At 49.3% G+C, this 26,731-nt stretch overlaps 8 protein-coding genes across 8 annotated transcripts; 4 read left to right on the plus strand and 4 right to left on the minus strand.

Annotated features, from left to right (window-relative positions):
* Positions 1-49: 49 nt before the first annotated feature.
* P170DRAFT_443293 (uncharacterized protein) lies at positions 50-4,255 on the minus strand (the record flags this gene model as incomplete). The annotated part of the gene is made up of 1 exon (XM_024850530.1): positions 50-4,255. The coding sequence occupies one exon, from the start codon at positions 4,253-4,255 to the stop codon at positions 50-52; it is 4,206 nt and encodes a 1,401-aa protein (XP_024710835.1).
* A 381-nt stretch (positions 4,256-4,636) lies between these two features.
* P170DRAFT_43302 (Zn(II)2Cys6 transcription factor) lies at positions 4,637-7,733 on the plus strand. Its single transcript, XM_024848389.1, has 9 exons — positions 4,637-4,835; positions 4,972-5,039; positions 5,129-5,152; positions 5,259-5,356; positions 5,456-5,928; positions 5,979-6,250; positions 6,373-6,792; positions 6,842-7,071; positions 7,125-7,733. The coding sequence occupies exons 2-9, from the start codon at positions 4,992-4,994 to the stop codon at positions 7,660-7,662; spliced, it is 2,103 nt and encodes a 700-aa protein (XP_024710836.1). The 5' UTR covers positions 4,637-4,835; positions 4,972-4,991; the 3' UTR covers positions 7,663-7,733.
* Positions 7,734-8,205: 472 nt separating this feature from the next.
* P170DRAFT_443295 (tryptophan synthase) lies at positions 8,206-10,724 on the plus strand (the record flags this gene model as incomplete). Its single annotated transcript, XM_024850531.1, has 7 exons — positions 8,206-8,240; position 8,298; positions 8,552-8,651; positions 8,724-9,027; positions 9,107-10,049; positions 10,158-10,598; positions 10,629-10,724. The coding sequence occupies 7 exons, from the start codon at positions 8,206-8,208 to the stop codon at positions 10,722-10,724; spliced, it is 1,920 nt and encodes a 639-aa protein (XP_024710837.1).
* Positions 10,725-10,953: 229 nt separating this feature from the next.
* P170DRAFT_452878 (aromatic amino acid aminotransferase) lies at positions 10,954-12,561 on the plus strand (the record flags this gene model as incomplete). The annotated part of the gene is made up of 5 exons (XM_024851310.1): positions 10,954-11,007; positions 11,134-11,215; positions 11,255-11,430; positions 11,479-11,855; positions 11,926-12,561. 5 exons carry the CDS (start codon positions 10,954-10,956, stop codon positions 12,371-12,373), a joined length of 1,137 nt encoding a protein of 378 aa, XP_024710838.1. The 3' UTR covers positions 12,374-12,561.
* Positions 12,562-12,816: 255 nt separating this feature from the next.
* Positions 12,817-14,695, minus strand: P170DRAFT_452879 (MFS transporter; the record flags this gene model as incomplete). Its single annotated transcript, XM_024851311.1, has 5 exons — positions 14,453-14,695; positions 14,006-14,395; positions 13,271-13,941; positions 13,016-13,180; positions 12,817-12,955 (listed from the first exon to the last, which is right to left on the minus strand). Exons 1-5 carry the CDS (start codon positions 14,528-14,530, stop codon positions 12,817-12,819), a joined length of 1,443 nt encoding a protein of 480 aa, XP_024710839.1. The 5' UTR covers positions 14,531-14,695.
* A 720-nt stretch (positions 14,696-15,415) lies between these two features.
* On the plus strand, positions 15,416-17,074 carry P170DRAFT_422076 (cytochrome P450; the record flags this gene model as incomplete). The annotated part of the gene is made up of 4 exons (XM_024847413.1): positions 15,416-15,935; positions 16,031-16,531; positions 16,585-16,702; positions 16,765-17,074. The coding sequence occupies 4 exons, from the start codon at positions 15,416-15,418 to the stop codon at positions 17,072-17,074; spliced, it is 1,449 nt and encodes a 482-aa protein (XP_024710840.1).
* Positions 17,075-17,223: 149 nt separating this feature from the next.
* P170DRAFT_443299 (alpha/beta hydrolase) lies at positions 17,224-18,386 on the minus strand (the record flags this gene model as incomplete). The annotated part of the gene is made up of 4 exons (XM_024850532.1): positions 17,224-17,394; positions 17,545-17,562; positions 17,596-18,130; positions 18,190-18,386. 4 exons carry the CDS (start codon positions 18,384-18,386, stop codon positions 17,224-17,226), a joined length of 921 nt encoding a protein of 306 aa, XP_024710841.1.
* A 250-nt stretch (positions 18,387-18,636) lies between these two features.
* On the minus strand, positions 18,637-26,731 carry P170DRAFT_443300 (type I polyketide synthase; the record flags this gene model as incomplete). Its single annotated transcript, XM_024850533.1, has 15 exons — positions 18,637-20,384; positions 20,436-21,365; positions 21,450-21,560; positions 21,591-21,636; positions 21,728-21,753; positions 21,801-21,897; positions 21,948-23,592; positions 23,746-24,082; positions 24,134-24,583; positions 24,631-24,743; positions 24,798-25,129; positions 25,184-25,296; positions 25,353-25,476; positions 25,529-26,036; positions 26,100-26,731. 15 exons carry the CDS (start codon positions 26,729-26,731, stop codon positions 18,637-18,639), a joined length of 7,212 nt encoding a protein of 2,403 aa, XP_024710842.1.

Here is a 26,731-nt window from a genome sequence, read left to right on the forward strand (position 1 = left end):
CAAAATAGCAATCAACCATGGGATGAACAAAACGTGAACCGAAAGCCGATCACTCCGCCTTCTTAGAAGACTTCGTCTTCAGGGCCATGAAGCAGTAAACAAGCGCGTAGGAACTGATAATAAAAATGATAGTAATGGCGGCATCTCTCCATCCGTAGTACCATCCATTGATGTTGATTGTTTCCAAGTAATCACTGCCCTTGGTATACGGACAGACCTCACACTGCAAGACAGCATCTGGATTCAACAGATTTGCCCCAGAATTCTCAAGGTACTCAGCCAAGTAATCACCACACGTCATGTTGCTAGGTGGTTCAAAGATAGCAAGTTCGCTGTCGGCACAGCTAACATCTGCGTCGAAAATCGTGAATGTAAGCATACTCCCAACCAAATACGTAGTAGGATTGAGCCAGTAGACCCAGTATCTCCAAAACGCGACAATCTGTCCGTAAGGAACCAAGATGCCACAGAAAGAAACCAGAAATCCAACGAGGAGCGGGTTGGCGAGAGCAGCAAATACGGCATTCGGCGCGTAGGCTGCAATAAATTGCCCGATGGAAGTATAGAGAAACTCGTATATAAATACCACGAAAAATGCGGCGCCCGCCTTGCTGGACTCTATCGGGCTACCCACTGTATAGTACCAGCATGCAAAGTATAAAACAGCGCAGATACAAAGATAAGGCACCTCGGAAAGAATCAAGGCCGTGACAAATGCCTTCCATGAATAAATGCGGGCTTTCTTTTCGCGAGCATCATACAGATCGCGCCTCTCAATGAATAATGGCTGGAGCTGATTGATCACACCGGGGGCGACGAACATCCAGACAAACACGGTAAAGAGTTTGAGCTGTAAATCACCAACAGTCTCACCGATCTTCCAGTAGCTGAAGCCGTTGAAAAGACCTAGGCCAATGTGGAGCGCCATTTTGTTGTTGATGTACCCGGTATTGCGGAATAGAGCAAGGTTCATCCGATGCAGAACGACCTTTGTTTGGTAGAGTAGCGGCATTGCGTATTCGAAACCATCATCCTGTATGGGGCCCTTCGATGCCGACTGGCGCAGGATCGTCGCGAGTTGGTTGGTTGCAAGTCTGTGTTCGGGTGAATCAAGCCATATCTGATGCCAATCCAAGTCGGAGACACGGCCAGAGACCACGTCAATCATATGTTCCGCAGGGTTCGAAGACACAGGACATGGTACTCCATAACGGCCAAAATACTCCTTGATTGTCTGGCAATTCTGTCCGATATCGCCGAAATATACCATCTTCCCGCCCGACTTGAGCAACAGAAGGCGGTCAAACTGAGAGAAAAGCTGTGCAGACGGCTGATGGATGGTCACTAAAACGGCCTGTCCGGCATCCGCGAGCTTTCTCAAGAATCGGACGGTATTGAATGCTGATTGGCCATCTAGGCCGGAGGTAGGCTCATCCAAAAAGATCAGTATCTTAGGCTTCGAGACCAATTCCACTCCAATGGTGAGACGTTTCCGTTGCTCAACGCTAAGCCCATGCCCTGTCCCAACCTTTCCAATCAAGGAGTCTGCGATATCATGCAACTCAAGGAGATCAATAATGACATCGACATACCGGAGCTTGTCGGCCTCGGGTGTGTCGCGGGATTGGCGTAGGAGGGCTGAGAATTCCAGGGCTTCTCGGACCGTGGCGTAGGGTTCATGAACATCGAGCTGCTCTGTATAGGCTGCAGAACGCTGAAAGGACACCGGAAGAGGATGGCCGTCTACTAAGATTGAGCCTTGGATAGTGCCTTCAGTTTTCCGCTGCGCAAGAACATCAAGCAACGTTGTTTTCCCTGCACCGGAAGAGCCCATCAGCGCCGTGAGCGTACCCGGCTCGACCCATCCGTAAATATGATCGAGTAATACTCTGGAGCCAGATGGTACTTTGACTGTATACTTGAGATCTTTCCAGGTGAAAGTGGACGTGTTTCGTATCAATTGTTTTTCCAGCGCTGTGTTGTTGACTGGGGAAGCTCCTGACGAGTTGGAAGGTTTTTCCTCCTTCGCCTTGAGTGTCTCTGATACTTGAGACTCTTCGTCAGATGGCAATGCACTCTGATGAGAAAGCAACCTTTCACGCGGAATAAGTAGCGAAGCCCCAGATTCAGAGCCGTCTCGCCAGCGGATAACGCCAACAACCGTGATTGCAACAAAGGCGATCCACCAGGCGCAGAGAATGCCAAAGTTCCGCCACACATGAGAGTGGCTATATGACAGGGAAGCAAGATAGTCATCCCCAGACAGAGAGGTCGCACCTTGCTCGGCTCCTCCGACGCCAGCGCACGATGCATGTTGGCTGCTTTCGCTATAACCTTCACCATTAGGAATTAGGTTATTACCAACACATCTGATCGTCTTGGAGTGAAGCTCGTTTCCCATCAAGGCCTCAAACCCGTAGGACAGCGGGTTGAGCCAATAGAGCCAGCCGAACCAAGGGTGCATTTCTGTTGCGGGGATCTGGTAGCCAGCATACATAGCCATAATGGCAATAGCATAGCCAGAAAGCTGGGCGGCGGTATCAAAAGACCCAAACACAGCGCCTATGGCTCGGAATAGTGCACAGGCACACATATTGGTAATGAACAGCACGATCCAAAATGTGAAAAAGGATGCGGCAGAAGTGGTAAGACCAGCCATAAAGTAAGCGATCAAAGACCAAACTGAGACCTGAAGAAGAGTGATAGGAATGTCTGCCGTGATCTGGGCAATGGAGATTGCTGCCGGGTGGATGTAGGCGAGCGACTTGTGCTTCAGGATAACAGGTCGGCCTGTGAATGAGTCGATAACCTCTGACATCGCCGTCATACTGTTATATAAAACGGACCAAAATAGAATGCCGCCTTTAATAAATAGGCCGGAGGAGTCATCGGACGCTTGGTAGTAGAGCGAGCCAGCGACCAATGCTTGAACCAAGTTTGATCCCTGTTTCATCGCGAACGTAATCATGTCACCTCCAATGATCTGGTATTGCCGGATAATGCAGTCCCACACCTGTGAAGCGAAGCTGACAGTATACTGACTGCGGGTCGAGTTCCTCTCAAAAGCGATACTCTTCCGGAAGTCTTCGGTGCGACAACGGGCAATCTCTGTCGACGGGTATGAGTATTCGGCACTCATTGCTCGGTAGGTGTGGGATTTGTGGTAATGAGACCGGATAGACACTGCATCTCGTGGGAATGTTGCCTCGAATCCAGGTCGAATTCGTCGTTCGGTCGGCACAGTTACTCCCGTTAAGAAATCGGCTATATTAGCTCCATCTTCGCATACGAATCCTAAACTTTCCATGAAGCCACGGGCGTGTTGCCGTGGGCCGTAGTAGATTTGTTTCCCTTCGTCCAATACTAGAACCTTGTCGAAAAGGTCATATATATGATTTCCAGCCTGATAAAGGGTCACGATTGTAGATAACCCAGCGATATCAGTCATCGCCCGGATCGCACGCGCCCAATCCAATGCACTGCTTGCATCAAGACCTCTGGTACTGTTATCCCAGCAGTATACCGACCCCTTAGACGCGAGACATTCAAGGATTGACACACGTTTTCTCTCGCCTCCAGAAACACCACGGACGTATTCGTTCCCCACCTTGGTGTTTGACGTGTGAGAAATACCGAGCGAGTGGAGAAGGAAGTCTTTCAATTCGGTTTGATACTCCTCCTTTGAGGAAATGCCGTTCGGTAAATGGGATGGGACCTTGCCTCGGGTCGCAAAGTCCATGGTCTGCCCTACAGTCAGAGTCGGGAAAAAGATCTCGTCCTCGGTATTCATAACAATCTGTCCGCGATACTTCCCAGCTTCGTGCGATGCCATGTCCCCATGAAAAACAGATCCTTCAATCTCTTGGTAGCCCGCCCGCTTGTTGGCGAGTAAGTTGAGCAGCGTTGTACAGCCCGAGCCGGGCCTACCGAGAACAAGTAGCATTTCCCCTGGCTTCACGCACCCATGAGTTTCTTCGATGATCGTTTGTAGCATGGGCTTTCTTCTAAGTCGTGAGAGGTGATGCGCAGGATTGAGCTGGGAAATAAAATTCTCGTTCACCGCGGTACTTGCGCTCGTGGCCTTGACAGTGAGATCGTGCCAAGTGACACCGAGCTCCCGAGGCCTGAATCCAGAAGCAACGTCTCTTTCATGGAACTCTTGCACTTTGTACTTCAAATGCCACGGGGATTCTTGGGGCGTGTTTGTGTCGCCACGAGGCTCTGCGAGTGTGGGGGTGGATGTATTATCTTCCATAGTGGAACAAACAGACGATGCAAAAGAGGGGAGAGAATAAGCAATGAACGAATGAGCTGATTCTTCCGATAATGGGCGGATCTCATCCTGCAACAGACTCACTCAACTTAAATAGTCAGGGAAACTGCTCAGGGGTTCTCACTTTTTGCAATATCCTCAATGCGGGCTCCGGTCACAGTATGTCTCTGTTGGCATTGTGGCATCCCCAAGAGGAAACATCTCGATTTCCGTCCGATTGGCTGACCATCACTCTAGTAAGGAATTAGCCAATGAAGTACGGATCTATGGGTCAAAGCTGCGCACAGACTATTTGGACCAAGAGCTGTGCTTCTCCAAACGGTAACCGGACCTAATGATGACGTTATTACCTGATAAGGGCCTCGGAGGTTGAATCGGGTTTAACCAAATCTGGAGTCTCCCGTATATTTTGTCCGGTGCCAAATTTCAACCCTAGGCCTGATGGTGACCTTCCTCGCCCTCTGAACTGCGTTGCAAAGTTTGCCCCTTTGTTCGTTGTACAGTGCTTCCGAAGTTCCGAAAATCCGAAAACCGCCAACTCCTTCTAGGACTTCCGAGTTGGGTCTGTTGCTCATATCATTTCACCGACGAGAAGCTATTTGCCACACCCCAACTCTCCAAAGATTTCCAAGACACCCTCAGACCCGGGGCTCCGAAAGAAAGGGTTTTCTAATAGCGTGCTGATAATCGGACTTCAGAACCGTCAACTTTGGTCAAAATGTTCCGCCAGCATCTTTTGACTGACCAAGAGAAAAGAGCCGTCGCTGTGAGTAAAGTCGACCCCTTGTTAGATTTCAAAATTTTCAGCAACATGAAATTGCCATTATTAACTACCTATATATTCGTTCTTATCAGTGCGACCTTTGTTATTCAAAAAAGGTCCGTATCTCCTATGCCCCATCTCAAAAAATGCGGTTACCGTTCTCTTGTCCTGTCATATGTGTCCGGCTAATCTGATGCCTGAACTTACATTCTAAATCTGTAGATCAAATGCGATAGAGAAATAGAATGCCAAAATTGCATCCAGGCGAATGTCCAATGCATTCGGTCACGCCCGAGACGTATTCGTGGCACCGGGCCAAGGTCAGTGTATATAATTTCACCGATCCTACACACTTCAATAGTCTCCCCCTTATTCCCTTCGGTCACCCTTCGCTAATATACACACACGGTGGCCTGAAGCCCTAGGACATTAGCGAAAGCGCCGAGGGTCCCCAAGCAGCTGCAGAATACAATTGGCGAAGACGGTTCCGGCCAATACAGTTGTTTCCCCGTCAATAAATTCCCAAGCGAAAGACCTCGCACTTTGACGCCAGAGGAAGCTTCAAAGGAGAAGGAAACACAGACAGACACAAGTTTGGCTCGTGTATCAGGGGCTGAGAGTTCCTTTCATCCGCTAATCGTGCCCGAGCATAATACTGCTAATCAGAACGTTGGGACCGATAGCACAAGTAACTTGATTCGACAGGAGATCGTTACCAACGCACATCTGTCATTGGACCGAGTACGAGTGCTTGAATCAGCCCTGGGGCTTGTTGGAAGATTCGTGACCGCATCTCAGCTTGTGGAAACCACACAGCATGAGCAAGCCGTTGACAGCGACCCATCCCCGCCGGAGAAACTTCGTCCTGAACTTTTCTTCATGTTACTTAAAGGTAGAACTCTACCAATACATCCGCTAAATGGGAAATAACAACAGCACTAGACCAGCGGAGCGATAATGGCGCCAAGGATGATGGTGGACCCCTGGTCCATTGGCCAGATCATATCTCACCCAAGACATTGGAGCGGATGTGTCTGGCATTGCTGAGTGGAGCTGTGTGTGGAAATCTAGCGCTCCAATACAGTCTATGCGTCCTCTGCAAAGCCACGGTTTACGTTAGTCGATGGCTACGATTTTGTACGCCTGGGGCCTTGTCGGACTCGCTAGAAAAGTCGAAACAGTCCTATATTGAGAACAGTTTGCGATGCATGAAGGTAATTGACTTCACAAGATCACCGAATCTCCCAACGCTACAAGCGCTTTTATCAGGGGTAATCCATACTACTAGGTCACGCTTTTGTGTTAGGCCAATCCTTTACTAACCTCTCTGCTATAGGCATCTTTGGTGCACCTTCTTGGTCAAACCAGTCGTTCGTGGTTCCTAACCTCTTTGGCATCGAGGACTTTTGTAGCCCTCGGATACCACAGGTTATCTCCGTCCGTTCTTGAAAGCGACGACTCATCCGAAATACGCCATTGTACTTATTGGTGCTACTATATGGACAAAACCTTGAGCATGCTTCTTGTTAGGCCTTCATCCTTGCCAACCCTGCGACCAGACCCGGCAAGCTTGGTGTATACAAGAATCAGCGATCCTTTATCTTGCAAAGTTAAGGTTTTAGTCAGACTCGCTCGCGTCCAAGATCTCTACCTTGACATTGTGATTCAAGGCCGGAAGGCGGAAGAGCCCTGTTCGATCGAATTGGTAAATTCACTTCAGCTCGAATTAAACTCCATCCGCCTGAGTATCATGCAAGTATGAATTTCCCGAAAGTTCCGTTTATCCCAGAGCTAAGGCGTTGCAGTTTCGACCAAGGTATATTGACATCCCCTCTCTGGACTTCGAATGGGATGCTCTCGACTTTACGTTCTTCTCAATCGCAACCACAGTCCTCCGTCTAAACTATATGACCCTACACGATCATGCGAAGCGGGAAGAATGTGTTCAGTGTGCGCGAAAGGCGCTTTTGTCAATGAGAGCATGCCAGACACATATATCTACGACGTCTAAGATCAACACAGACTTTCTTTTTTGGTAAGTTGCTGATACCGTTCAGGCAAGCGATATTCTTTCTTACTGTGTAATAGGACTATACTTCTTTACCCTCTCACGCCGTTCTTTGTCATCTTCTGCAATGTTGTCGCTACCTCGAATATGCAGGATCTCGAGCTTTTGAAAGAAGCGACTGCAACTATTTCGAGCATACGAGACCAATGCTCCTTTAGCATTAATCTTCAAAACTTATTATCGCATTTGATAGGTCTGTGTTCCAACCTGCACGATGTCCACAGGCGACAAAGCTCTTTCCAACGGAGCAACGGGAACATATCATGGATGGGTGACATTGGGTTTTCTCCCCACAGTTCACGGCGGTTGCCAGCTGATGCTTCGGCAGGCAATGACCGTGCCGAAGCTACGGTACATGGTGGCCAATTTCCCACCCCTTCTGCGAGTACAAATATACCTGTGGACGGCCATTCCCCGAACACCGTGCAAGGCAGCTGTGAACCCGGAGAATCTTCAATTTGGGATGATGGACTCATGTCTGAACTTTTCAATATACAGCCCTCTGTGGATTGGTTTGGCTTGGAGCATGGCGATGTCTTAGGTTGTTTGCCTCCTTGACCTAGAGCTTGGTGTAATTTGTACTACGGTTATCCAAGGGGTTTTATTGTTCGACCAATATAAGCTTTATGTGCCTGGCACTCTCTGTGGTTCGTTTTGTCTCTCGTAAGCAATTGATTAAGAGCGGTGACCTGCGAAGTAGCCGTAGCCCTGTTGGCTCACCAGTGGTCTTCAAATTATCGGTAGCTTACTATTTCCGGTCTTTGTATCTCACAATGTAGGCCTCGCCGGTTGCATGCGTGATATTATCCCCCTTAAAGCAGTGCCCAAACAAATCACTTTTTAATCTTTCTTCGAAGTCTCCGTCCACAAAAAGTTCAACTTCCTCGCCAGACGTGAAAATACAGATAGAGGCCCCCTTGCGCTTTCGGTCCGGCAGGTTCCAGTGCGTAGAGAGTTCGGGACACTAGCACACTTGATTGTGCTAGAAACGCCCTTTTCTTTTTTTGAATCAAATGAAATCAGGAGCAACCCAGTACGTGCTACCACAGGTGTTGTATATGTAGAACTCGCTATGTATTAATACCCAATCTAAACAACTCCATGCGCAACAAAAGAATATTCTTTGTAGCCGTTGAGTAATTGACATTTAACCTTAGATATAAAATCTAACATATTCTATTGCTAAACCACAGAGTAATTATTGGCCCCTCCGCAAAGCCCCTGCCGCCGCCGTTGTTCGTGTAGCGTCGCTATTCCAATCTGGCCTTAACAACCGACGGCCGGTATGTTGTGACTCATACTCGTTCGGTCTTCGGCGTTCGGAGGTCTATCCGTCTCGGCCCTTTTCCTGGAATATAAAAATCATGGCTGACCAGATTAAATTTTTTCCTTTTTCTTCAACCAATCCACCATGGAGCATATTAAGAATACCTTTGCGTAATGCAAGGCAGACGGTCGCCCGGCTCTAGTGACGTATGTCACGGCCGGGTTCCCCACGGCTAATGAGACGGTGGATATCATGTTGGGTATGGAGGCTGGGGGAGCTGGTTTGTTTCACTCAATTTTTGTTTTTACATGGTCGCATGATGGAAATAGGTTATGCTAACCAAGTGAAATAGATATCATCGAACTTGGCCTCCCATTCACAGACCCCATTGCTGACGGTCCTACAATCCAAAAGTCCAACCTACAGGCTTTAGATAACGGTGTCACGGTCTCGTCTATGCTGCAGATGGTGAAAGACGCGCGGAGGAAAGGGCTTCAAACCCCGGTTCTATTCATGGGGTATTTCAATCCTATCCTCAAATACGGGGAGGCGAAGCTACTCAGTGATTGTCGCGACGCCGGCGTCAGCGGGTTCATTATTGTGGATTTGCCGCCTGAAGAGGCGGTTCGGTTCCGGAACAGTTGTGCGGGTTCTGGGTGAGTCTTATTTCCTTTTTCTTCCAGCTTGTGGGCTTTTGTTCGAGTATGAAGACTGATTTGGAGTTTTCATATAAAGCTTGTCGTACGTCCCCTTGATCGCACCGTCTACACCTGAGCCGAGAATGAAGACGCTTTGTTCCATCGCGGACTCGTTCATCTACCTGGTTTCGCGAATGGGCGTCACGGGTGTCACGGGATCTCTGAACACGAGCTTGCCTGAGCTGATGCAGAAGGTGAAAGATCTGTCAGGAAATGTTCCAATCGCTGTCGGGTTCGGAATCAGTACGCGCGAGCACTTTAAGAGCGTCACGTCCATCGCGGACGGCGCTGTCATCGGAAGCGAGATCATAACGCAACTGTCGAATGCGCCTGCGGGACAAGGAGCGCAGCTCATCCAGGAGTATTGTTCTGGGATCATAGGCCGGCGTGTTTCGAGATCGGGTGCAACTGCACAAATCCCACAATTCAAGATCCCACTAGCCACTCAGGAAAGCGCAAAAGAAGACAAACCCCCAATCACCGACACGGCAGGCCGTTTCGGCGATTTCGGCGGCCAATACATTCCAGAGGCGTTGACAAAATGCATCAGCGAGCTGGAGGCCGGGTTCAACGAGGCCGTGAAAGATCCGGCGTTCTGGGAAGAGTATCGCTCGTTCTATCCCTTCATGGGCCGTCCCTCGAGCCTGCATCTCGCGGACAGGTTGACCGAGTATGCCGGGGGCGCGAACATCTGGCTGAAGCGAGAAAATCTGAATCATACAGGTTCACATAAAATTAACAATGCGATCGGCCAGATCCTCGTGGCTCGTCGGCTGAGCAAGACGGAGATCATCGCGGAGACTGGCGCAGGACAACACGGTGTTGCGACGGCTACGGTCTGCGCGAAGCTAGACATGAAATGTACGATTTACATGGGCGCGGAAGACGTCCGAAGACAGACACTAAATGTCTTTCGGATTCGCTTGCTCGGCGGCGAGGTAATCCCCATGGAGGCAGGATCGCGCATTCTCCGCGACGCCGTCAACGAGGCGTTCCGGGCGTGAATCGTCCGGCTGGATACAACGCACTACATCATCGGGTCGCCGATCGGGCCGCACCCGTTCTCGACGATGGTGAGGACCTTTTAGTCGGTGATCGGGAAGAAGACGAAAGAACAGTTAAGCCGGGAGATTGGAAAGCTGCCCGATGCGCTGGTCGCGTGTGTTGGTGGCGGGTCGAACGCCGCGGGCATGTTCTATCCTTTCTCAGACGACCCCTCGGTCAAGTTATTTGGCGTTGAGGCGGGAGGGGATGGCAAGGATAAACACTCTGCGACCTTGAATGGAGGCACAATTGGTGTCTTGCATGGGGTGAAAACGTATGTTTTTCAGAATGAACATGGACAGATCTCCGAGACGCATTCGGTGTCGGCGGGATTGGATTATCCTGGCGTTGGACCTGAATTGGCGAGTTGGAAGCATGCGAATAGGACAACTTTCCTGGCTGCAACTGATGCTAATGCGTTTGAGGGCTTCCGACTATTGTCGCAGCTGGAGGGTATTATCCCAGCGTTGGAGTCCTCGCATGCTGTTTGAGGAGTGGTTCAGGTTGCGCGTCAGCTGGGCAAGGGAAAAGACGTCGTGCTGTGTTTGAGTGGACGAGGCGATAAAGACGTGCAGACGGTGGCCGAGGAATTGCCTCGGTTGGGTCCTTAGATCGGGTGGGATTTGCGATTTTAGAAAGCAGATAGAATCGTGAAAAGTTGTTTATCTCAAAAGCAAGAAGCAATAATCCGTAGTTGGCGTGGATGTGAATGGCCCGGTCGCATACCTTTCCATTTCGGGCATTTTGAACCAAGGGTCACTTCACCCTCCAGCAGCTCATAACATAAAATATCCCGTCACCCCACCGTATTCCTGAAAGATTGACAGTATTAGTCCAAAGATGTTAGAGAGACGCGAAATCAATTTCTTCCGGGGCTCGCCAGCCCCAAACCTCGTTCCAACCGAGTTACTCAAACAGGCGGCCTCCGCTGCGTTATCAGATCCAGCCATCTCAGGCCCAGGATGCGACTACGGCCCTGACGAGGGCTATTTGCCACTCAGGGAAAACATCGCCAGATAGTTAACGAGTGTATATCAACTGACGCAGTCAATCGATACCGAGCGGATCTGCATCATTGGTGGGGCGAGTCAAAACCTGGCCTGTCTGTTGCAGGTGTTTATCGACCCGGTATAAATCAGAGCCATATGGCTGCCTCAACCGACTTATCATCTCGTGTTTCAAATCTTTGAAGATGCCGGATTTCATGGCCTGCTGAAATCCATCCCGGAAGATGTGGAGGAAATGGATTCGAGGGCCCTTGATGAGGCGATATCGCGAATGGAGTCGGATCCGGCGACCTTGGATAGGTTGTGTGAAGTATAAACTGCCGTATCTGTTTGGGTTGAAGATACTGACTTCGACTAGATGCCAATAAAACCACCACTACCATACCGGAAGATTTATAAGCACATTGTATACTGCGTGCCGACATTCGCTAATCCCACAGGCATCACAATGCCGGTATCCCGAAGAGAAGAACTTGTGCGAGTAGCGCGCAAATACGACGCACTGATTGTTAGCGACGATGTCTATGACTTTCTGCATATATCCGACGCAACATCGTCGACAGGAGCAGTCCCTCCACCGCGAATTGTTGATATCGACAGAACGCTAAATAGTGGATTACAAGATCAATTCGGAAATGCTCTGAGCAACGGATCTTTCAGTAAACTTGTCGGACCTGGGTGTCGTGTTGGGTGGGCCGACGGGCCAGGGGCTCTGATGTATGGACTTTCTCAATGGTAGGTGATTTTCTTTTTTTTTTTTTTTGGAACTGTATCAATTGTGTAAGACAAAGACTAACCGGGACAGCGGTTCGAATATCTCCGGCGGTGCACCATCCCAATTAATGTCAACATTCATCAATCAAATTGTTCAAGACGGGTCATTGACAACTCATATTGAAAAAGCATTGATCCCGACCTGTATGCGACGATTCAATGCTATTTCCTCAGCCATCAAAACCCATCTCGTACCACTTGGAGTGTCATTTCATCCAGATGGAGAGACGATGCCTGCCGGCGGATACTTCGTTTGGCTTACCCTTCCTAAGACGCTGAGTAGCTCCAAAATCTGCGAGGAGGCGAAACGGGTAGATCTCATTCTCGGAAATGGAACAGTCTTCGCTGTGCCCGGGAACGACATACCGGACCTTCTTTGTCGGCAGTTGAGGCTTTGTTATATGTGGGTGGATGAGGCAGATATCGGGGACGGGATTATTCGGCTGGCAGAAGTAATCCAGAATGTTTTGGGGGGTTGATGATGAAGCTGTAGTAGTGGTAGTGTGGATATTGAAGGTGTTAAATTGAGCCATGTGTGATTAGCTTGCTTTGAGGGGCATCATCAAGTCCAGGATGAAATGTCAACCTGGCAAATTACTTCAGTGGATGGGGAATTGGGCCGAACGAATTGAAAGAAGAATACAGCTCAGCATTAGAATGGGAGGCTAGGCCAAAGGCAGCGAATACAGCTAATCATTGAGATACATACTTACTCGCTGCTGGTGATCCAAGGGAGTCGGTGTGGATCGTAACAGACAAGAGCACGGTCCAGATGACGGAATTGAATTATGGAAGCTATAACTTGTACCAGCGAAAGCATATGCGAACTGATCCATCGTAGCATTTTCTAAATTTACGGCCGAATTGAATCGAATAATATGATCCCACACAGATCAATTTGTCTGAATCATTTGTTGTTCAATTAGTCGTCCCTGGCATAAGGGCTCCGTTTTCTGAGAGCCGGACCGTAGTATCTAAGTAAAATAGTACAAGGTATGCCGATAAATGTTGCTATCAAGGCAAGAAGCGTATTGCCCCATCCGTTTCCTAGATTGCCGTAACTGGGATAGAGTTAGTTTCGAGGCCGTCAGTTAGGACATGAACGGAAGTAGAAAGCTTACAGGCTAGGCGCGGCCAAAGGTAGGGCAAAAGCAAGAATACTCCGTAGGACAATGATGGCGGCCATGGCGCTTGCGGCGAATTTTTGATAAGTGTCAATGATGTAGCCCATGACACAAAGAATTTCAAGGATAGTCCCGGCACTGTATATTGCCGCGCCGATATTTCTGCAATGAAGGATTAGCGCTAATGCTCCATGAATCGACGAGATTCAATGCGGACGGTATACTCACGGCATAATCTAATGGACGTTCGACCTTGCACTCCAGCCATACCAAAATAACCCGACCGGTACAATGAACGCCCCCAAAATAAGCACAGGTAGACGGAACTCTGGAAGTCCTTGTCCCCCATTCCTATTACAAAGTTTCCTATAATAGCGGTCGGCGAGTCGTGTTCCGATCTGAGAAGCAATCCCCATTCCAATAAACATGGAAATATAATTAAGTGATCCAATGGACACAGACTCGCCGTAGACGTCCGACCAGACGTCCGGAAAACTCGCAATCAGGAGATACAGAATCCCGTAGAGGTATGTGCAGTATAAACTCCACACTTGCACCACGGGCTGGATAGCGAGCAGTTTAAAAGGTCTAACAATACTAGTGCTAAGGAGCTTTGCAAGCGAAATTGTATCGTGTTCGGTATAGAGGTTGAGATTCCCAGTGCTCTTCCGGAGTCGTCTGCAGCGCTTTTGAAGAAGAATAGGCGCATAGGTCTCTCGGAAAAATGGGAGACAGAATATCTGGATGGCACCGCCGGCAATTGACACGACATAGAAGCACCAGCGCCACGATGTGTATTGAACGAGGAAGCCGCCTGTTATCGGACCAATCGCTACTCCGGCGAGGGGGGCCAACGTGTAAACCGCAAGAGCTTGGCCTCGTTCACGAGGTGTAAATAAGTCGGCATTGATATCACTGCCGATCTTACAAATAAACCTCACATTAGGAATCTAGAATGGCTTCTTGTGAACGGGGCAAATGACATACTGCAAAAGGCCCTGCTCCACCCAAACCCGCAAAGAAGCGAAAGACAATAAGCTGAGTCGGAGTCCGCGACACCCCACAGAGTGTATTAAAGACGATATAAAAGATATTCACCGACTGAAGAATCAAAGACCGACCGAAAACCTCTGACAGGGGAGCTGTGAATAAAGGAATGAAAGTCGTTCCTAATAAGAATGTCGACAGAGACAACATCGCCAGAAGGCTTGAGAAAAAGTTGAGATCTTTTTGAATAGCAGTCAATGCCGGAGCCATGGTAGCGGAACTGATCGAGGAGAGGAAGTTAAACAAGGACATGGGCAGAATAGTCGTCCATTTTCGACTCTGCGGCCAATTTTTGGGGTTCTCTGGGTCGTCCGGACCGTCCCATGTTACCTATACATGTTCGATTGATTTAGCGACAGACTTGGCATGATAGGAACAAGTACTTACTAGGTTCGGATCCGATAGATTCTGCGGTTGGGAAATTGGATTACCAGTGGGTGAACCATTGGTTGCCTTTTCAGCCATGGCCCGGGATAAATTATAAATATGAATGAATCCAGACGATTATCCAGGCCAGGCGATGGCGATTATGAGGGAGTTAAAAGAGAGAGATGACATGCGATGGGGAAAGAAAGATGAAACCAAAGACAAAAAGGTGGTGAATGGTTGTTTTCCAGATGCAAATTGATGGAATCGGCGATTGGGAGGGATAGGGAGTAGAGAAGAGACAGAATGAGCAGTAAGAAGGGGGAAAGCAATCACTGCCCGGGCCAGACACAGGTACGGTAACACATTACACTGCTGATACTGCCATCGAGGTATTGCCGGCAGAATACAAGGTCAGCAAATGGCCATACGGTATCTTTTTATTTCCAGGCGTAACACTACAGCGGGTCGGTCCGCCAAGTGGGTCCCCCTCGGGTTGCACCATGGAACTCCTGGCAAATCCTTCGAACTAAGACAATCAGCACTTGCTCCTCTACACGGCCTGAGGCTTGTTGCCTGTTGAGTGTATGACATCCTCCGTGAGATGGATAACAAGGTAAGCGAGCACTGTTTGGCTGTACTAATCCGTAGTGCACTAACTTATCTCGGGGTATTGGCCGGTTAGAACGGCACGCCTAGGAAGTACGTACGTGTTATCACACTAGGCTATCTGACCGCAGCAGTAACGAGTCAGTGAATGCAATTACAACATCTCTTCCGAGTATTGTATTATAGCGGCAGTAACTCTTGTCAGTAGAGTGAGACATTTGTGTCTTACCTTCCCGATGATTCCCAGCTTGATCTAGGCCCTCGAGGGTATCGCACTGTGATTGAAGTCTACCGACGTCCTTTAGGCATCCTGTCTGGGATACTAACTATCTACTATCCCGACGATAGCAGACAAGAACGCGGAAACAAGGCACGATGTGGTTATATTTTGTGCTGGTGGCAATCCTAGTGATCGCAACCCGGCACATTGCCCACCGGATCAAAAGATGGAAGACCACTCGTCACTATGCCTTGAAGTACGGCACCAAAGACCCTGTCATACTCGCTCAAATTGCTCTTCCAGAGGGAGGAAACTATGACAAGGAAATCATGCGAGCATTCAAAGAGCATCGAGGTCTAGAACTCATTCAAAAAAGACACATTGCTGGAGGCTACACCTTCCAAACGCACACCATCGGTGGTCGAATCATCAACACCTCAGAGCCTGAGAATATCAAGACCATTCAGGCCAGTCGGTTTGAGGATTATTCCCTTGGTTTCAGACAGGTTGCCCTGGGCCCATTGCTGGGTAAGGGCGTATTCACGAATGATGGCAAGGATTGGGAACATTCTCGGGCATTGGTCCGACCGAATATGAGCAAGGCATTATATACCGATTTCAACAACTTGGAAAGGCATGTCCAGGAAATGATTTCGCACATGCCGAAGGACGGAAGTACAATTGATATTTAAGACATGTTCTTCAAGCTGGCATGTAAGTACTACCATCATTTCGGAATTATATGGCACTATGAGCTCATGATCTATTAGTTGACGTCTCGTCTGAGTTCCTATTTGGAGAGTCAGTTCGCGCCTTTGAAGCCGCCGAAGGTTCCGACGAAGCCAAGTTCGGTGCCGCTTTCGACTATGCTAGCGGAGAAACCGTCCGTCGTTTACACTATGAACCATATCTGTTCTTGTACTTCAACAGAGACTTCACAAAGGCATGCAAGACTGTCCACAGGTTTGTTGACAAGGTGATTGCCAAAGCGGCTACTCGTCGTGTGGAGGGAAAGGCGAACCAATACATCTTTCTGGACAGCTTGATGAAATCCGTTACAGACCCTCAGCGGCTGCGTTCGGAAACACTTAACGTCATGCAAGCCGGTCGCGATACAACTGCAAGCCTGCTCGCAACTGTTTTCTATCTACTTGCTCGGCATCCAGAGGTTTGGACGAAGCTGGATGCTGAGATCGGGGAATTGAATGGGAAGCCGCCAACTTATGAAGAGCTGAAAAAGCTCACGTATCTGCGCTACGTGATGAACGAGAGTAAGTTATCGCGCTCAGATGATACTGCTGTTGCTAATACAACAAACCAATAGCTCTTCAAGTCCATCCAGTCGCCCCCATCAACAGTCGCGTTGCAGTGCGCGACACGATCCTTCCAGTGGGAGGCGGGCCCGACCATAAATCTCCGATTTTCATCCCAAAGGGCCAGAAGTACGTGATCCCAACAACTGTAAATTCCTTACAGTGACTAATGGCTTCATCAATTATACCAGAGTCTCATTTCCCACATACGTTCTCCACCGACGATCAGACATCTATGGCCCCGATGCCCATGAATTTCGACCCGATCGATGGGGCGAGCCCACCTTCCGCCCCGGTTGGGCGTATATCCCATTCAATGGAGGACCGCGTATCTGTCTGGGACAACAATATGCATTGACGGAAGCGGTATATACTATTGTGCGCCTGGTGCAAACTTTCAAGGCAGTGGAGCAGCGCGATTTCACACGTTACAAGGAGTCGGTCCGCGTTTCAGCTAGCATTTTTGGGGGCGTGCAGATTGGCATGATCCCACGGGCTTAGTAGACGTCCTTGATCGGGCGAGTCTTTTTGATAGTGAAACTAGATTGCTGCAATGATCCCGGAAATGGCATCAAATTGAATTACTATGCAATTGTTTCCGATGACGTTCATTTAACCAGCCTAGAAATCTTGGAAACGACGAGCGGCTATCAAGGCCAATATCTTTCCATAAACTCCAGTCCCTCTTTCACCCATTCATCTTCTACAGTATGCATCACTTCAAACCCATGATCGCCTTTCTGAAGGCTTAACAAGACTGGCACGTTCGGCAGAATCACTTTTAACCGATCCACAAAACCCGTAGCACACACCGGTGGAACCTAATGAACTCCTGTCAGCATATCTAGATCCGAATCTGCATTCCCGCCCGGCTCAGCCCCACCGCAAAGCTCTTTGAGAAAAACAAAGGCCCGCGAACTGGAAAGTAAGGGATATGGGATGTAACAAACAAGATAGAAACGGGAACATACAACGGAATCCTCCCTTCCCTAAACCAGCCAGATCGGAGGCATAGAGTCAACCTTCTTCATCATCTTCATAACATCAAGCTTGTCATCCGCCTTCAACCCCAACCATCTAGGCAAATAAGCCTGCTGTAACACACACGTCAGGAATTCCCACATCTCAACCGCGTCGCCACTCGTCCTAATCACACCCTCTTTCATATTCTTCGTATATTCTCGTATTATCATCTCGGCCTTTCGCGGAGGAGGCGGTCGCTTTCCCAGAATCACTTTTGGTCCGGGGACTTTATAATGCGGGATGTCGGTGTAGAGAGAGCCCGCGATCGAGAGAATAACTTTGATTTGCGAGATCTGCGGGAAAAGGAGAGACGATTGCATGGCGAGATACGCGCCTGCTGAGGTTCCTGCGCATGCGACCCGGGAAAGGTCAGGACGAGCGTGCCAGGTGGAGATTTCTGTAGGGAGGGTATTGCGGAGCCATAGCCAGAAGGCTTCAACGTCAGAAAGTATATCGGCGGCGTTGGACTCAGGAATGAGTCTATAATCTGGGGAGATGATAATTGAGTCGTTTGAGAGGCAAAGCTCGATCATCCTAGTTAAACTATTGTTAGTAATGACGGCATTGGAGGGGGAACTTATGAACTTACTAACCATGGCGCAAACCAGCCTTCGTACATGCGGTCTCCGATTATGAATCCGCCGCCATGCCAATAGACGAGAACCGGATATTCACTGCTCGGCTTGGACTGGAGGCGGTTTGGAGTTAAAATCGATGTATCAAGATGCTGACCATTGATGACTTTGTAGGTGAGGTCGACTCTGTCGAATGGCGCAAACTTGTTACTCATGGCGGCAGGTGTAGAGGTAGAAGCGGGAGTATAATGAGGAAGGTGTAAAAGAGAATGGAGGGGACCAAGGAGGGAGATGACCTGACTTTATAGAAAACACTTTATCGTCGCTTAAATTATTTAATATTCGCGGCCCTGAACCCTAATTGACTGGCCAGATATGAACCTGAGGGTGATAAATCCGAAGGGGTCACTACCGCAGCATAGTCTAAAGATATGGAGCTTGTATTAACTGCATTTGGTACAGTAACTATTTACTAGAGTATTTCTGTTGCAGCCTCTTCGCAGCCAAACCACCCAGTGCTTCAATAGTACCACCGTTCATCAATTCCAAGACCGACACATCAACACCCAGATTCTGCCTCCACCAATTCCGCACCTCAATCGCCACCAGCGAGTCAACACCAATATCAGAAAGAGTTGCGGACATCGGGACTTCGTCTTCCTCGCGCATTAAGAAGCTTGCCACACAGTGTGCTAGCTCGGCAGAAATGACATCCGCGGAGGTCTTCTGCTCTAGTTTACCCGGGTCACTTATCATGCTAGCGAGGAAGTGCTTGAGCTGGTCGGCGGCATCACTTCTTTCCGCTTCAGACGTCTTCTGAATGTTGCGGTATATCGCCATCCGAGGGTCTCGCTTCCACATGCTGCCGTTCTGGGGATCCATGATGGGGATGCGCGAATCCAACGCTTGCACGATATGGCTGGGGTTTTGGAATCCGGCAAACGCGGATCGTGTCTTGGTCGGTGCATACCGGGACGAAGATCGAGCCATGGTGAGCTGCAAACTGTCCAGGAAGTTTTGCTCTATCAATAATGTTTCCAGAGTGGCGATTAGTGTTTCTCTGGTTGCTGGAGTCCGGCTCACGTATCCGACGTCGTCGACTGGGCCAATATTTATCACCGAGGCAGCAAGGCCCTTGTTCTGGCGATACTGGACAAAGGAGTCAAGGAATGTATTAGCCGAGGCGTAGTTGGACTGGCCATAGTAACCAAAGGTTCCTCCAACCGAGGAGAACAGAACGAAGAAGTCCATATCCTTCGGGAGGCATTCATGCAAATTCCATGTTCCTTGAACTTTGGGGCGCACCGCCGTATGCCAGGAGTCAATATCCATACCGAGGACACCGACATCGCGCAATACCATTGCCATCTGCATGACACCAGCGATTGGCACAGAAGCCTGTTCAACAGCGTGCTTGACGGCGCTCGGATCGGCAATGTCGCATGCAAAGCACTGTGTAGAGTAACCCATTGTGTTTAGCTCGTTTAGGAATAGACGATCCTCCTCTGATCTTCCAGCAGATCTGGAGAGGAACATGAGATGACGTGCACCGTTTAGTGCCATCCAGCTCGCGATTGCTTTACCCAGCCCGCCAAGACCACCGACCAGGAGATAAGAAGCATCACTGCGGAATCGTGGTTGGGGAACGGTAGCAGTCAAGGGTAGAGTATTATGGTCGGGGAACTTGATCACAACCTTTCTGATATGAGTGCCTTTTTGCATGAATCTAAAGGCATCTTCTACATCCTCCGCATTGAACGTGGTGATCGGCGTAATGGGCTTAAAAAGGCCATTAAGGTATTGATCCACCATGAGTTGCAGAAGGCGCGCCACGGTCGACTTGTGCGTGACAAGGAGACGAGCGATGTCGCCGCCGATAAAAGCTCGATTATCCTCGAACGGGTCCAAGGCAAGCTTTCCTCGGCCAACCATGTCGCGTTTGCCGATTTCAGCCATGGCACCATAAGGAGCGACGCATTTCCATGATGTGTGCAGCAACTCGCCGGATAGCGAATTCAATACCAAGTCCACGCCCACTCCACTAGTAGCGTTCATCACACCGTCCAAGAAGCTGCTGTCTCGGGAATTGAAAATGCGATCCCTTGAAATGCCAAATTCCTGGGTCAAGAACGCGGCTTTTTCTTCCGAGCCAACAGTTGCGTAGATCTCTGCTCCGATCCACTTGGCCACATTCATGGCACATATTCCAACACCTAATACAATTAGTCGCTAGACATAACATTCATGAATTTGAGATGGCTTACCTCCGGCTGCACTGTGAATCAGTATAGACTGGCCCTTCTCAAGCTTCCATTTCTCAACGAGGAACATCAGCACGGTGATATAAACGACAGGCATCGTAGCCGCTTTTTCATCCGTGAGCTGATCGGGAATCTTCACGCAGAGACTAGCCGATCTGTTGATAACCGTAGCCATTTCAACAGATTCACAACCGATGAGCATTATCCGATCGCCAACAGCGATGTTCGATACCTCGGATCCAACTTTGGTAATATAACCAGTTCTCTCTAATCTCAGAGGGCTACTGCCATCTTTGATGGTATCTCCACCTGGTATGACACCCATGGCAATCATGACGTCCTTGAAATTGAGTCCAACGACTGTCATTCGGATACTCGCTGCTTCTGCGCTTGGATTACTTAAGGGTTGGCTGGCCCAGTGAAGGGTTTGCAATAAGCCAGGAGTGCCAATAGCCAATCCCTTGGTTTCGGGCTCTGCTGCAGTCTCGCAAAGTGCCTTTTCTACCGGCACCCAGTGGAACCGCCCGGTATTCAATGCGCCATTAGACCAAGCCCATTCCATGTCTGGGTCCAGTTCGCTGATGTCGTCTCTGGAGCTTTGCAGGGTTCCGATAGCATTAATCACAGCCCGGGCAGCCCCTGACTTTAGGTCTTCAAGCTCAAGGGTGGCAAAAGACATCGCAAGCTCGGATCTTATGGTTCTTGCCATTCCGAGGATCTGCGCTGCCTGCGGATCTTTGGGGTTGATCTGGGCGGAATGTGAGAGCCAAAGGACAGTCGATATTTGGAGGGAGTCCACCAGCCGCAAGAAATGACTAAGATCATCTTCAGAGATTTCCTGAAGCAGCGGTCTTTCTCCAAGATCCATGAAGGAGATCAGGTCTTGGTTAGCTGGAAGTTCTTCTCCCCATTTGCGATAGTCTACTTCCACACCTTACTTCTGGAGAAAGCGTTCTAGCTCCGACGTAAATTCGCTGGGCTCTGCAGGGTGAAGCAAGGTGATTCTCTCGGTAATACTGTCTTGAATAACTGGCTTTGCGATGATATTGGCGTTGTAAGTGTAGGGCTGCTCATTGTCGAGAGTTACGGAGTCGCAGCCATCGAAGCCCGCCAGCCGTAGTCTCTTGTCTCATTCACCGGGCGAGATGAACGGGCTACCGATGCGACCATCCTCTTCGCTTAGCCACCATCCTGGAAATTGGCCCTGCTTTACGTTAATAATGTTCAGAGAATTAACCCAGTGCGGGACTGGCGGTAAACCGTGGAAACGAAAAGAAACAATAGGTCGCGCTTACCATAATGAAGCTCATGGCGCGAGTTACTATTAGGGTCAGCGAGGTTCAATGTTTATTTGTGAGTCAAACATACTAGGACATAACTCCTGGAGAAACAATTGACCCTTAGGCTGAAGCAGGGTGCGCACATGGGTCAACGTATCCTGCAGAAATGGCGTCGCGTGCAGAACCTACTATCAGTTAGTCAAGATCTGGGCCTCCTCATCTTACTCGGACTCACATTGGATGCGATAATCAGGTCGTATTCGCCGGCGTTGAACCCCTGCTCCACGGGATTCCTAGATATATCAAGGGCTTTGTACTCAATACCATCGTAGTCCTTGAACCGCTCCTTCGCCTGAACAAAGAAACCCGATGATATGTCAGTGTATGTATACTTCAAATACAGTCGCTCGTCGAAGTCAGATTTTAATTGTTCCAAGAACTTGGCTGTCAACCCGCCCGTTCCTGCTCCAATTTCAAGGATCCTTAACTGGGGCTTGGCATGACCCAGCAGCTGCATGAAGTCGGTGAAATCCCAGATATCGTTGTACCAACTGTAGATTCCGGTGAGAACTCCATCCTGGAGTAGGAGATCAAGGTAGTCTGTTCGTCCTTCGTACACGTTGACGACTTCTTCGAAGGCTCTCTTGATAGCAGTCGCCGGCGCCCAGCCGCCCGACGCGAGGCAGCGGTCAAAGACCTCTGGAATGAGATCTTTGCGCTCGGTCTCATTCATCTGAGTCAGATCAAAGGAGTCATTCACCAAAGGGTATTCTGGCTGCCGGAATCTCTCATGTTGCTCCTCTAGCCACGCGCAATATTTTTCCATGTGGGGGTGAGAGGTGCATCGGTCTTTCAAGGCGTTTCTTGCTTCAATAGCACATAAAACATAGAGACGCTCAAGGTCCTGGATCTGGTCTCGAATATTGAACTTCAGCTTCATTAGATCGCCAGCCTTCAAAAAGTCAAAATGCGGCTTCCACTGAAGCTGAAGGAATTTCAGTTTGGCCGGCTGATCTACGCTAGAGTCATCCATCGCTTTGCCCCTGAACCCCTTTAGATAGAAGACTATCTCGTTGTCTGTGATGCCGTATGAGGCGCCCTCCACTGTACCAGGCTTTCTAGCTGCCGTTGTACTCACGCCGATACGCTTCCCGGCTGCATCGCCGATATACAATTCCTCTATGAATGTAGGCAGGAATAAGGACTTGAAAGTCCGATAGATTCCTTGGCACGTTGCCACTGTCAAAGACTGGAAAATGAGATCTAGAGTGGAAGAATGAAGCGTGTATGGGGACTCGGCGGGTTCCTGCTTGTCTAGGATCTGGGCTGCCGCAACCCTGTCGGCGACACTGGCTGCCATATCCTCCAGACCAGTAAACCTAGGTCCATAGTTGAGACCCACTCTAGCCATGGTTGTATACCAACGCGTCGACGAGACCTGTCTATCAAGACTCTGAGTGTTCTTTCGTGGGAATGGAGAAGCGCGACCGCTACGCACAAGCCCAGAGCAGTGTTTATTCCAGGCAGATCCATCATAAGAGACAATCTGGAAATCGTACCAGTCACTGTCTAGCGTGGAGGTGAGTCGTTGTGGTCGCAGAGTTGTCATAATTTCAACTGATTTGTCATTGTAGAGTACAAGCGCTTTGCTCAACTCCACGTCTTTCACAGTGTAATCTCGGATATCGTTAATCTGGAAGATCGCTTCGCCGGCCATGGCGATGTATCCGGCACCCGGGAAGACGATGTCATTGCCAACGCAATGGTCTCGCAGCCATGGAACATCCATGAGTCGCAGCTCATTTCGCCACATCGGTAACATCTCGTTGGCTTCCAGAACGCGAAGGCCGAGTAGGTCATGGGGAAGATGTTTGCGGAACCTTCAGTTTTTCATGATCCGTGTTTCTCCCCAGTAACTTTTGTCATAGTGTCAAGGGTAGGTGGGCAAGTCGGTCAGGACATGTGCCGAATGAGATGATTGATAAGAGATCTGGACGCCAAGGCAATGTAGCTGGCCGACTGCCTCCAGGAACGAAACAGTGTCGTTTTTGCCGCGGGAGAGTGCAGAGACATAGTTTATCGCGCCTGACTTCTCACTATATATTTGTCTCAAGGGTCCCGCAAGAGCGGAGTGCGGCCCAACTTCTAGATGAACACTGCATTCCTGCGAGCCAGAAAGCAAAGCCCGCACGGCGGAATGAAACAGTACAGGACTCTCCAAATTATCTTGCCAATACCGTGGTGCAAAATCAGATGCTTGGTGGAGCTGCTTTGCTTGGACGCTAGAGTAGAAAGGGATGTTCGGCGATTGTGGAGAAAGTTGTGGAGTGATAAGATCGCGGTAAACATCACTAACCAGGGCCATATGATCTGTTTTCCCGTAAGTTACGTCGCTTGCGATCCTGTGCAGAGATAACTTACGCGAGTGATAGGCCATTTCAACCTGGAGCCTTCGTGCAAACGCGTCGGGCTTCTCTCCCTTGATTCTTGCGAGCGTACTTTCCAACGGCTTCAAATCACCGGACAGAGTAACGCTCGACCCACTGTTTTCGCAGGCAACTTTGACTCCTGGTTCAAGGTACTTCGCAATATCATTTTTGGACATGCCGACCGCGGCCATCCCTCTCAATCGCTGAGGGGATCTGCAGACATAATCACGGTAGTATGCTGCGACAATCGCCTCTTTTAATGACAAGACACCAGCTGCGTAGGCAGCCGCAATCTCACCGCTTGAATGCCCAACAACTGCAGAGGGCACTATATCCCAGGTTTTAAGGAGATTAACAAGAGCCAGCTGAACAGCTGTGCACAAGGGCTGGGCATATTCAGCCCGGCCAATGGTAGCTTTGTCATCACAGTTTAACAACACATCTGTTTAAAGATCAGCGGGCGAAGCTCAATGGACAAGATGATATTACCTTCAATTGACCACGATGGTGCATGCTCAATCTCCTTCAGCCTCTGGTCCATGGACCTAATTTCTTCAAGAAACGATGGATAATCAAGCATTAGCTCCTTACCCATATTGACCCTGAGCGTTGTAAACCGTCAGCAACATTCAAGATTAGATAAATTTCACTCTCACCATTGAGCGCCCTGTCCAGTAAACACAAACGCAACCTTGCGAAGACCTTGAAATTTAGTGGGAGTAGAGACGTGGAAGCCAGGGGAACTTCCATCCACAACACTGAAGCTTCTCAATTTCAGGTGCTCCCGTCTCTCTGCCAGGGTGTAGGCCATATCCTTTGCGTTCTCTGGGTGCGCAGCTAGATAGCACTCCATATTATGAGCCACCTCGTTCAAAGCATCTACGTGGTTGGCAGAGAATATTAAAAGGCTTTTCGACCTCTTTTCGACGGCAGGAGCGTGGGTGCCTGAGCATTGCACGCCATAAGCGGCCACCGAATCAATAATAAACTTATAGAGTTAGTATTCGCGGCTTGTTTTGTTTAGAAGAGACGATAGACCTACATGAGCATTTGAGCCACCGATGCCATAGGAATTAACGCTTATACGTTCGGCACGATCCGTTGGCCAGGGAGTGGGCTCCACAGGGACTGTCAACTTTGCAGCTTCCCAAGGGACTTCGAAACATTAGCATCACCGTTCGGTTTCTTTTAGATTTGAAAGAAGACCTTACTAGCTGGGTTAGGGTTGTTGAATTTGATGTTCGGGATGATCGTGCGGTTCTCCAGAGATAACACAGCTTTCATGATGCTGGTCAACGCGGCAGCTCCCTCGCTGTGGCCAAGATTGGGTTTTATCTACCTGCAGTTAGTGGATCATGATGACCATAAAAAGACCAAAGCAACGTACAGCTCCGATGTAAACCCCTTGCTCAAAGCACTTCCCAATGGCCGTTGCCTCGATAGGATCACCAATCTTGGTCCCCGTTCCATGGGCCTCTACCATTGCTGTATCTGACAGTCCAAGCCCAGCAGCTTTGTACGCTTGACGAATGACAGCATCATGGGCGTCTGGGTTGGGAAGAGCCAAACCGTTGGTCTTTCCATCCGCGTTGCTCGCTGAACCCCAAATGACTGCTCGGATTGGATTCCCGTCCTTGATAGCTTCATCGAGGCGCTTTATGTAGAGGACCGTGACTCCTTCACCTCTGGCATACCCGTCCGCCGAGACATCAAATGTTTTTGAAGATCCTTCGGGTGAGAGGGCCATTTGTAGACTCATGCTGATCGTCATTCCCGGCGCAAGAATCAAGTTGCTGCCGCACACAATTGCAGAGGAAATTTCTCCTTGTCGGATTGCTTGTAATGCCTGATGCAAGCTAAGTCCGGCAGAGGAGCAGGCGCTTTTGAGAATCATACTATGGAACGGTTAGATATCAGATTATAACGATGTCGTCTGAAAGTGCAGCGTTGTATCATACCTCGGACCTTTGAGATCATATTCGTAGGACACACGATTCGGTAAAGCAAAGTCTAGGCCCCCAAGCACTCGATACGGATTATACTCGTGTGTATCCTTATGCTGTAGATCCTGCCAATCCTCCGAGAACATACCGACGTATGTTCCAATATTCTTCCCGCGCCAGTTCGTCTCCCCTGCGCTCTCGAACGCTTCTCGAACCACCTCAAGCACAAGTCGATGATTAGGATCCACTTGCTCAATTTCAGCAGGAGTAAAGGAGAACATCGACAAATCAAACTTTGAGAAATCAACGTCATTGATGAGGTAGCCATGTTTGGTGCTTATAGTTCCGTGCTTCCCATGGGGACTGTAGTATGCGTCCACATTGAATCGGTCTTGTCCAATGACCGACCTCGCGTCGCCTTTACTTATTAGGAAGTTATATAGGTCTCTGTCGTTTCGGATGCCTCCGGGGAGTCTCATTCCCATGCCACAAATCGCGATGGGGACTGATGGTATTTGTTCAGAGTCCGGCGTCATAGGACTTGATTGATCACTGAAAATGTTCGTCTCATAATGCCCGTTGACTCTGTTGACCCCATTTGTATCATTGGTAGGCGCAAGGCCGTTGATGCCACCGTTGATTCCCAT

Source organism: Aspergillus steynii (genome assembly GCF_002849105.1).
Source record: "Aspergillus steynii IBT 23096 chromosome Unknown P170scaffold_1, whole genome shotgun sequence".
Classification (NCBI taxonomy): Eukaryota; Fungi; Ascomycota; class Eurotiomycetes; order Eurotiales; family Aspergillaceae; genus Aspergillus; species Aspergillus steynii.

What these genes read in the sequence shown, in the direction of transcription:
- P170DRAFT_43302 (XM_024848389.1), top strand. Translation starts at nt 4,992, where the DNA reads ATGTTCCGCCAGCATCTTTTGACTGACCAAGAGAAAAGAGCCGTCGCT. An exon ending in AAGAGAAAAGAGCCGTCGCT is followed by an intron (nt 5,040 to 5,128) that starts GTGAGTAAAGTC and finishes CGTTCTTATCAG; the next exon opens with TGCGACCTTTGTTATTCAAA. An exon ending in ACAGTTTGCGATGCATGAAG is followed by an intron (nt 6,251 to 6,372) that starts GTAATTGACTTC and finishes TCTCTGCTATAG; the next exon opens with GCATCTTTGGTGCACCTTCT.